Below are 10,996 nucleotides of genomic sequence, written 5' to 3'. Positions count from 1 at the left end.
GGTGACCCTGCCCGCGGCCGAGATCCAAGCGCCCGGTGTGGAGGTGACCGTGGAGACGGGCACGGTAGCAGCAGAGGGTGAGAAAGGCCGATTCAAGATGCCCGACGTCAAGATGCCCAGCGTCAAGCTGCCCAAAGTCAAAGTTCCCCAGGCACAGGTCAGCCTGCCCAAGGCCGAGGTCTCGCTGCCAAAAGGCCTGGAGGGCGAAGTCGCCCTGCAGGGCCCCGAGGCCGAAGCCAGCCTGGAGGTGGCCGCTGGCAAAGCGGAGGGCGGCGGCATGAAAATACACATGCCCAAAGTCAAGGTGCCCAGCGTGGTCTTCTCCAAGCCCACCATCAAGTCTCCCAAACTGGAGGCAGACATCAGCCTCCCGCAGGCAGAGCTCAAGGCCACCGACATCACTGTCACGGCCCCCGATGTCAAGCTGCCCTCCGTTGAAGGCTCCCTCGAGCTCCAGGCGCCCGACGTAGATGTCAAAGCTCCCTCCGCCGAGGGCAAGCTGGAGCTGGAGGGCACGGGCCTGAAAGGCAAGCTCAAGATGCCCAAATTTGACAAGCCCAAATTCACAGTCTCCTCCCCCAAGGCCGAGGTGCCCACAGCCGAGGTCAGCCTGCCCAGCGCTGAGGTTGAGCTGCCATCGGCCACCGTGACGGCCTCAACCGAGGGCACTGGCGTGAAGCTGGAGAAGCCCTCCCTCAAGATGCCCAAAGCTGACATCAAAGCTCCCAAGGTGGACGTCACTCTGCCCTCTGTTGATGTCACTCTTCCACAAGCCAGCGTTGACCTGCAGGCGCCCGAGGCCAGCCTTAGTCTTGAAGGAGAAGCCAAAGTGCCAGAGAAGGAGGTCACCAAGACCAAGGACGGCAAGTTCAAGATGCCCAAGTTCGGCATGCCTTCCTTTGGCTGGTCCAGCAGCAGAGAGGCCAAGGGCACCGTGGCCGCCGAGGTGGACGTCCGCCTCCTGGAGCCTGAAGTTACAGTGCCCTCGGGACCCGCCATCCTGGATATATCATTTTCTGAGTCTGAAATCGAAGCACCAAGCTTTGATGTTGCCCTAGATTCTTCTTCTTATAAAGAGGTGGAAGCTGGTAAATCTAAAACTTCTCTGTTTAAAATGCCTAAAATTTCTCTTTCTAAAAGTTTCAAACCTCATGCACAAAGCCAATCTGGACATGATGTTTCTGTTTCTGAAACTGTTTTTTATCCTTCAACTGAGGAAGCTTCTTCTGTTCCTTCTGAGAGTGTTGAACCTAGAAGCTTTTCTGATGTTAAGGGGGAGAGTGCGTCTAAAAGTGCTAAATTCAGAGTTCCTAGCATTGGTTTCTCTAAATCTGAAGTGACTTCATCTAAAATTGATCTGGAGTCCTCATTACAAAAGGGGGATATTACTCTTACTAAATACCAAATTTATTTAACCGAATCAGAATCAAAAATAGCACCTCTTGCTGATGAAAATCTTTCAGATTTTGAAATTTTAAATGAAGATTGTTCTGAGGAGCAAGGAGGTTTAAAGCTAGAGAGCAAAACCACATCTGCTGAAATATCTTTGGTTGACACAGAGGTCACAGTTAAAATTCCTAAATTCCGAAAACCAGAAAAATTCAGAATTCGATCTAAGGGAAAAGCATCTGAAACTGACATTGGTTCCAATGTGGAAAGTGAAATTTCCAAGGGAAGGATAACATCTGATATGACTGGTCCTGATATTGAAAAACCAGCTCAAATATCTGATGCCCATCTTGGTGTAAAGGTACATAAGCCTTCACTTGAAGTTATTCTGGATGCACCAACAATGGATCCAAATCTCTCATCCATGGAGGTTACCTTTCCAAACTTAGAAGCAGAAATCCATGGCCCAGATTTAGAGTGCAAGGCAGAACAGGAAGTATTTACAGGAGAAAAGAGCACTGAGGAGAAAGAAAACAAATTTAAATCATCAAAATTGAAACTGCCTTCATTTAGGTGGTCCCCAAAGAAAGAAGCTATTGCTCCTTCTCATGTTGAGGAACATCTGGAAGGACCCACTTTGTCTGGAGACATGGGATCTGAATTAACTTTTCCTACTCCTGAGAATCAATACCTTCATGAAGAATTTGACACAACAGAAAAAGATGGTGAAAAGGCCAAAACCAAGAAGTCCCAATTTACCATGCCAAAGATCTCATTCCCTAAAATTAAGGGCCACAAAGTACAGGTCTCTCTGCCTGTAGTGGAAACTGATATTTCTGGACCCAAACAAGAAAAAGAAGGTGTTTTTGTTCAGAAATCTGAGAAAGGAAGTAGTGGAGAAGTTGCAGGACTGGGAATAAAAGTGCCTAAAGTTACAGTCCCAACTTCAGAATTTTCCAAACCAGAAGCCAAAGCTCCCAAAATAGAAATGGATATTAGCATGCCTACAGGTGAGGTCAAAGTTCCTACCTGTGAAGGAGATGATCTGACACTGAAATCAGCTGCTGCTAGTGCCAGCCTCCCCACCTCAGAGATTAAGTTGATACCTGAAGGTTCACTTGAGATGAAGAGTCCTGACATAAGTGTTGAAAGAACATCAAGTGAAATTGCTGCGGGTGATGTAGAGATAAAAGCTGGAGGTTCTGAAGGGAAAACAAAAATGTCTAAATTCCAAATGCCAAAGGTAGGAATTACACTTTCTAAAGGGAAAGGATCAGAAAAGGATGTTGGCCAATCCAAATCAGAAGTCACGGTTCCCCAACTAAAAGCAACAGTAGAAATATCTGACATTGCTGTTGAAGGACCAGACTTGAAGGTAGAATGTGGCACAGAAACAAGGACTTACAGTCCTGAAGCCAAAATTACCAAAACTGACAGTAAGACATCAGAGGCTGATGTTCACCTTCCATCAGCTGACATTCCTATTCCAAAAACAGACAGTGATATTCAGGATTCAGATGCAGCAATAAAGATCAAGGGGGAAATAAAGCAAGATGGAGATGGAGAAGAGAAAGAAGGACATTTCAAAATGCCCAAATTCAAACTTCCATCCTTCAGTTGGTCACCAAAGAAGGAAGCAAGTGTTAAATCTGATTCTGAAGCAAATTTGGAAGACCAAAAGCTTGCTGTCACGTCAAGCAGAATAGACACAGAAGTGAAAGAATCTGCAACTGATGATCAAGGTAGTGGGCCAGACCTTGATCTGGAAATATCTGCAGGAAAAGTTGAACAAAAAAGTCCAGTTAAAAAGCCTCAATTTGTCATGCCTAAAATTTCACTCTCCAAGATCAAGGTTCCAAAATCTCAAAAAGTTGAAGCTGATGCTACTCTTCCTAAAAGAGAAATAGAGGGTGATGATTCTATTAAGATACCTGATATAGAAAAATGTCATCCTGAAGGGACTGATGAAGGAGCACAAATCAATATAAAACTGGCTGACACTATGGTTCACACTCTGGAGTTTTCCAGAGTAGAAACTGAGGCCTCTAAAACTGAAATAACAGTCAGCTCAGCAAAGATTGATGCTTCTTTAACTCCCTCAGAGGGGAGTTTTCAACAGGTTGACTTAAAAATAAGTTCTACCAATGAATGTAACATTCAAAAAACAGGTACTAAGCTCCCCAAAGGAGAAGCTTCAGTTGATTTGAAGAGCCCTGATATATTAACAGAAAGCTCATCAGTTGTGGATGGAAGAAAAGTGAAACTGGAAGGTCCTGAAGGGAAGATTAAAATGCCCAAATTCCAGAAGGGAAAGTTTGGAATCTCCCGAACAAAAGGGAAAGTCCCAGAGACAGAGATCAGCTCTCCAAAAATAGAAGCTGAGCTACCCCAACTAAGAACAACAAACGAAATTGCTGACATTGCTGTGGGAGTTCCAGCATCAGAACTTATATCTGTCATGTCAGATCTTGGAGTAGTTGATGGTAAGATAAAAACACCCCAAGCTCTGACAGGTGGCATTGAAGATGCAAAGGTAGACATAAGCACCAAACCAAAGACAGAAGGGGTTAGTGAGAGTCTTGAGGAGAAGGAAATCAAATTAAAAGAACATGAAATAAAAGCTGAAGAAGTTCAGACTGAAGAACATCAAGGATGGTTTAAAATGCCCAAATTCAGAATACCTGGATTTGGCAGGTCATCCTTAAAGGAAAAGAAAAGTGATGCCGATATTGAAAGAAGTATGGAAAAAGCTCAGGCAACTATTCCTTCTGCTAAAGTACAAACTGAAACAAGTGCTCCTGAAAATACGTTCTCATTACCACATGCAGTTGCTGAAATTACTATTGGAAAAGAAGGGATTCAAAAATTAGAAGATTCTGTGAAGAGTTCTAATATTAGCTTGCCAAAGATTGAAGGAGATATTTCATTATCCACAGAAAGAACAGACAGTAGAGTGAGTATTCCAAAAACTGAAACTTATGCAGACGTAGTTAAGCGCAGTGCTGAAGGACATACTTCAGAAATCACAGTGTCTGCAGCAGAATTGTCTAAATCATACCCAAGCACTTCAGAAACTGACAAAGACAAGAGTTCAACACATAGGTTTCCTTCGTGTACTCTGACATCTCCAGAGCATAAAGGCAAATCACAGGATATAAATGTCCCAAAGGTAGAAAGTTCCATGAAGTTAGAGACATCAGGGGTAGGATGCAAGCCGTCATCAGCTGAAATTACTCTGGATGCAACACAGAAGAGAATAGATGTTAATCTTCCAAAGGAAGAGCTAGATATTCAAAACAAAGAGGCGGCAATTAAAAAAGGAAAGATAAAGGGGGAGGTGAAAATCACAGGAAAAGACAGTGAAGAAAGTCAATTAAAAAGGACTACATGTGAATGGTCTACAGGAAAAGGATCAGAAGATGGTACTTATGTTACTGCTAAGCTGGAAGATCTAAAGGTGGAAGTTCCAACATTGAAGACGGATGTAAAAATTACTGGAGTAGATCCTGAAATGAAATTTCGAGTGAAGAGTGTTGAAAAGGATGTGTCTGCAGGAGTGGAAGTGCAAGTAGGAGACAGAGCAGAAACAAGTAAAATAAAAGCATACAAGTTTAAGATTCCAAGGTTTGGAATGTTGCATTCTGAAATCAAGGGGTTTGAAGATGATACCAATTTGCCAAAGTCAGAAGCTGATTCAGCACCTGAAAGTGAAAGAGGCACAGCAGAAATGCAGTTACAAAAACTAGAAGGATCAATTGGCCTGAAAAGTCCAGTTCTAGATTGTATAGAAGCATCTGCCAGAGTAACAGGGGAAACAGTGGACCAAACACAAGGTGTTCCAGAAGTAAGTGTAAGAATTCCCAAACTAAAAATACCAAGATTCACTTTCAGAACTCCCCCAATTGAGGCTGATGTTTTACTGTCAAAAGTAGTAACAGATCCAAAGGGTTCTAGTACTGACATTGAAATAGTGCAACTGCAAGCAAGCTCTGCTATCCCTGAAGAAACAGCAGGAGCTGTAGAGTGGGGTATTCAAAAAGCAAAAAGCAAAATTATGACACTGACTGAACCTGACATTAAAACAGCCCAAATGACAGCTACCATAGAGTCCTCCCTTTCAAGTGCAGGGCAAGACATTCATTGGTCTTACATAGAGGGCCAAGAAGTAAGTGAAAAAGTAGAACCTGAACATGTTGCTATTGAGCGATGTGAGATTTACACTACTGAAATAGTGAAAGAGTCAGAGATTCTGTCATCAGAGGTCAGAACTGCTACTTTGGGATTCTCATTGCTCAAGGCCAAGTTGCCTGAATCTCACAGTGATTTAGATGTGCAGGTTCAGCAGCCATCTCCAACAGGAGATGCATCAGTGAGAAAACCTACAGGTGCTGGTGAAAGCTTTGGAGTAGCAGCACAGGGAAGTGGCAGTGCTGAGCTTAAACTATCTGACAAACCACACCGTGGGTCTGAAGAATCTAGAGGAAAAGTAAGTCTGTCAAAGTTAAAAACATCTGCTGCTGAAGTAAAGGGTTCCAGTAAACTTGATGAGAGTTTTCCTGGTAAATCACCAGAGGGAATAACCGAAGCTCCTGACTCTGAAGAAGAAAATGTAGTTGAAGCAGTGGAAGGTGAAGAAAAAGACATAACCAATGAGAAAGAAAAGACTGATAGTAAAAGATCTCCTGGAAGATTTAAATTTTGGCTTCCAAGTATTGGCTTTTCATCTTCTGGGGATGAAACAAGCATAGATGCAAAAGCAGAAATAAAAAAATCAGTTCCAGAAGATGTGAAACCCGCTGACACATCAGATGATTCCTCTAAGCAGGCTGAAAAAGCTGGATGGTTTAGATTTCCCAAGCTTGGTTTCACATCTCCTTCCAAAAAGGCTAAGTCTGTTGACAAAGAAGAGGTGGGTCATAAAGAGGGGACACTCTCGGATGAAGATAGCCCAACAGATAAGCCAGATGTGTTTTTTGATGCACAAGAAAGCTTATCACCTAAAGAAATAGGAGAAGGTGAAAAAGCTGAAATTGATGGGGCCTCATCTATTGTGACATCTTCAGCAAGAACTGAACTAATCTTGTTGGAGGAAGAAAAAGATAGTAAATCTAATATTGTTGGAGATACAGCCAAATGAAGGTTGTATTTTCTCAATCCTCAATGAAAACAAAATCATCCACAGAAAAGAATGTTTTCCTAATTTTCTACTTCTGAAAATTAAAAGTCAAGGTTGGTATTCATGTAAATACTTGAACAAATTTTCAAGTACATGGATGTACTAGATTGTACACTAATAAAAATGATTTTTTCATATCTGCCCCAAGGGCAACAATTATGACAGGTGTAGATGAGCCCATAGGTTGAGCAAAGTCTGAGTAGATACCAGAACCATGAAAGTAAATCATTGAAAGGCTCAACGATACCAAAAGACTTGTTAAAGAGGCTTCTCAAAACACATCAGTTACGTTTAGATTACACATTATTTCCAGAATGGGCTCTAAACTAGTATTATGAGAACTATACTTACCTGTTTAGATTTTGGAACTTTCTGATCTACTTTTGCTTTGTTATTAAAATATTTTTCTTTATTTCAGCTAAGGTAGTATGTATATTCCACAAACATTTTAAAATATAAAATAAAAATTAAATATTAGTGTAGAGAGACTAATGCTTTGCCTCTTCCTCTCTTTTCATTTTTTTTATTATTGTGGCAGGTCATATTTAGCCTTACAATAATTAAAAAAAAAAGAACAGCAAAAACCAACAGAATAATTTCAAGACCAAAAAACATGTAACTAAATCATGTTTGTAAGATACCAAAATAAAACATGCTTACAAAGAATATTATTCAAATGTGGATAAATAAATTTTAATGTATATACTTATGGGATAGTGAAATGCTTAGAAAGATCTGCCACACTGGTGGAATTGCCTCAGAGATTTTCTGGGAAAGGAGGTGTATATAATTATTTGCTCCTTTGTTTATATTAACGCTTCTCTCAAGTGCACTATGAAAACCAGGGTGTGTATGTGACAGCCTTCACATGTACCATTAAAGCACTGTCTGTATTCTTAATTCACAATAAACTCACTATATGAATAATAACTTGAGTGGCGTGAGTTACTGACATTTCTCATTTGGAAAATCCCAGCCTAAATTTGTAAAAGTTTGCAGGTACTTCACGTACTTAATGACAGCACAGTTCCTTAATGTAAGGGTAATGGAGACTTTTCACTCAAAGTTGAATCATAGAATATGTTGAGTCAGAAGGAACCTGTCAGGATCCTTGAATCCCACTCCTGGCCCTGCACAGGACACCCCAATGCTCCCTCCATGTGTGTGAGAGCACTGTACAAAGGCTGCTTGAACTCTGTCATGCTTGGGGCTGTGACCGCTGCCCTGGGGAGTCTGTCCCAGTGCTCAAACACCCTTTGGGTGAAAAACCTTTTCCTAACATTCATCCTAAATCCCTCATGACTCAGCTCCAGTCATTTCCTCAGGTCTTTTCACTGGCCATGAGAATGAAGAGGTTGGCACCTGCCCCTCTGCTTCCCCTCATGAGGATTTGAAGGCCACACTGAGCTCTCCCCTCAGTCTCCTCCAGGCTGGACAGACCAAGTGACTTCAGCCACTCCTCATACAGCTTCCCCTCCAGACCCTTCATCATCCCTGTGGCCTCCTTTGGACTCTCTCTAATGCCTTTATATTTATTGTGGCACCCAAAACTGCTCACAGGACTCCAGACAAGGCTGCCCCAGCACAGAGCAGAGCAGGACAATCCCCTCAAATACAAAAATATTTTCCTGGGAGACTTTACTCACTAGTTCCCTGAGCAACATGAAGTCAGCTCTCCTCCTGTCCAGAGTTGAAGTTTTGCTATTCCTTTTCCTCCTTCGAGATTTTAATTTCTCTGTGGCCTCTTTGGCCAAGATGGCTGCAGTTACCACTTCACTCATGAGATCCTGTCTCCAGAATGACAAGGGCAGACATGCTTCATTATAGTTATGTTAAGGGGACAGAAGGAACCTTAAAGATCATCCATCTAACCCCCTGCCATGGGCAGGGATGCCTTCCACTGGCCCAGCTTGCTCAGATCCCAGTCCAGCCTGGCCCTGAACACTGACAGGGATGGGGCAGCCACAGCTGCTCTGGGCAACCTGTGCCAGGGCCTCAGCAGCATCACAGTAAAGAATTTTTCCTTATATCTTATCTAACCCTGTTTCACTTAAAAGACATTTAGAATAGAACAGAACATGATAGAATAGTTAATTGAAAGGGGCCCACAACGATCATTCAGTCCAATTGCTCAACCACTTAAGGGATGATCAAAACATGGAAAAAACATTGAGGTTATTAAGGGCATTGTCCAAATGCTTGTGGCATTGAACACTTCTCAGGACAAGCCTGGTTTAGTGTTTGACCTCTCTCTTGGTAAGGAAATATTTCCTAGTGTCGAGTTTGAACCTCCCCATATGCAACTTTGAACTATTCCCACACATCCCAACACTGGATACCAGGAAGAAGGAACCGGCACCTCCCTCTCCACTTCCCCTGTTCAGGAAGCTGCACCACCACAATCCACCCTGCAACTAAAGCTGACTTTTCTGGGCCTCTGCAGAGAGCAGAGGTCTGTGAGTCAGTGCCCATGGCCCAAGAGCTATCCCCTAAGGATTGTGAAGATATTAATTACTGTCAAGACATTAAGTGTAACCCTGATATGCATAAATGGTAGATGAAATGGTTTCCCAGTACCTGGATTAAAGCAATAAAGGTATGTTTTATCTGTAACAACAGGGAAAGGAAAATTGTGGTTAATGGCAGGAAAAAATGTGAACAGATAATACTAAAGTTTTGGAACAAGCTGGTGTCTGAGGTGACTTTGTGGTCATGTCAGTACTAATAATCCATGGAGCCAGCTGAGTTCTGTCTTGCTGTCACCTGTATTGCTGTTGTAGCACTGTAGGCACAAGGCACTGCACCAAACCAAGAGCTTCCAGAGGTGATCCTGCTGGGAGAGCAATGCAGCAGCTCCTCCTGAAAGCCACTGCAGTAAAGCAGAGCCAATTCTCACACCTTGTACTCCCTCATCACACAGGTACCTGAGGTGAGCTGATTCAGAGGAGAGCATCCATGCTCAAGAGCCAAAACAATGACTTTTTCTAGACATGAATAAACCAATACTGGCAAAAATCTAAACAATCTACAGTCAGACTAGAAAATTACAAAGTATCTTGAGCCAGAAGGGACTCACAAAGTCCAGCTCCTGACTCTACACAGTACAACCCCAAGAATCACACCACATCTCCAAGAGTGTAGTTCAAATGCTTCTTTATGTGACAACTTTCCTGGGGAGCCTTTCCACTGCCCAACCACCCTCTGGGTTAAGAACCTTTTTCCAATAGCCAATCTGCCCAAAGATGATGCTAATAAATGCCACTGGAGGACCCAGGATACATTTGGTACAGTCCTTAGCTTGGAGAAATCACAATCTAAACAAAAGAGATAAGTAAGAGATTAATGGATAAGGACTGTTATTAACCCTGTTTCATAAATAGGAAAGAATTGAGACTCAAAGCCTGGTTATAACTTACATGTCTAGTAGAAAACAAATAAATAAGAATCAAGGTGTGAACGGGCTTCAAAAGTCTCACAAGAAACCAGGGAAATACTCCCAAGTTCCTCTTAGATCCAGTTCATTGTATTAATTGTAAACTCCCCTCTCACCTTCCCATATGTAGAGGAAAACCAACAGTGAAGTCAGTAGAGAAAATAGAAGAGCACTCTCCTAAGCGTCCATTTTTCTTTTATAAGCCAAACCTTAACCCAACCTGAGGTTAATATGGCCATAAGAGAAATTCTGCCACCTTATCCAGAAACTCTGTCCCACTGAACAACTAATCCAGCACTGTCAGATTTGAGCTCCCGAGTAGGAGAGAAGTTTTCTTCTTCCTCCTGCCAAAACAGAAAACACAGCTTGGAGTGCCATCTAGAGGAGTGTGCTCCTCTACAGGAAACTGTTTTGTTGGTTGAAGATGAAACGTCTCACAAAGATTTTCAGGTTAGCTCTTGTTAGAAAATGGGGGGTGAGAGCGCAAAAAGCACCTGCATGTTCCTCAATATTTTGGCTCGTGTGTGAATACTCCCAAAATTTCAATGATATCTGTACACGTAATGACATGTCTTAAAAAATCTGCCGCAGTAACAAGAACATTGATTTGTAATGATGGATAAAATACTCCAAGGAATCTCGGAAATGTCTGAAGAGGTAGCTGAGGAGCAGCCTGGAAACCAAAAAACAGAACATTGATGGGAGTCATCTCTGAAAGTCCTTATTTGTGTGTGATTTTTGTGTCTGCAGAGCCCTGGCAAGGCTCATGTAGCTCCAGCCCAGTGTCACTCGCAGCTGGAGCACGAGCCCTGCTCTCCTTTCCTGTCCCCTCAGGAAGGCACCCCGGGCAGAGCTGTGGTGGATGCGGATACCAGGCACCAGATGGCTCAGGCTGTGGTCCCTGAGTGACTGCAGCAGGCAGGGCAGCCCAGAGACACAGCACTGCTCAGGGCCAGCACCAGGGCAGCCCAGATGGAGCAAGGAGCCTCTCCAAGCAC

At 42.9% G+C, this 10,996-nt stretch overlaps 1 protein-coding gene across 1 annotated transcript in view; it reads left to right on the top strand.

Moving 5' to 3' along the window:
* The window catches only part of AHNAK2 (AHNAK nucleoprotein 2), a 31,426-nt gene extending 24,713 nt beyond the window's left edge, over window positions 1-6,713 (top strand). The window contains exon 10 of the mRNA XM_058026725.1: window positions 626-6,713. Coding sequence (XP_057882708.1) covers window positions 626-6,526 — 5,901 coding nt within the window. The 3' untranslated portion in view covers window positions 6,527-6,713. The remainder of the gene's footprint in view (window positions 1-625) is intronic.
* Window positions 6,714-10,996: the final 4,283 nt, after the last annotated feature.

This window comes from Melospiza georgiana, chromosome 6, assembly GCF_028018845.1.
Source record: "Melospiza georgiana isolate bMelGeo1 chromosome 6, bMelGeo1.pri, whole genome shotgun sequence".
Lineage (NCBI taxonomy): Eukaryota > Metazoa > Chordata > Aves > Passeriformes > Passerellidae > Melospiza > Melospiza georgiana.
Note: the sequence above shows the minus strand (reverse complement) of the source record. Positions and strands in the feature narration are given on the sequence as shown.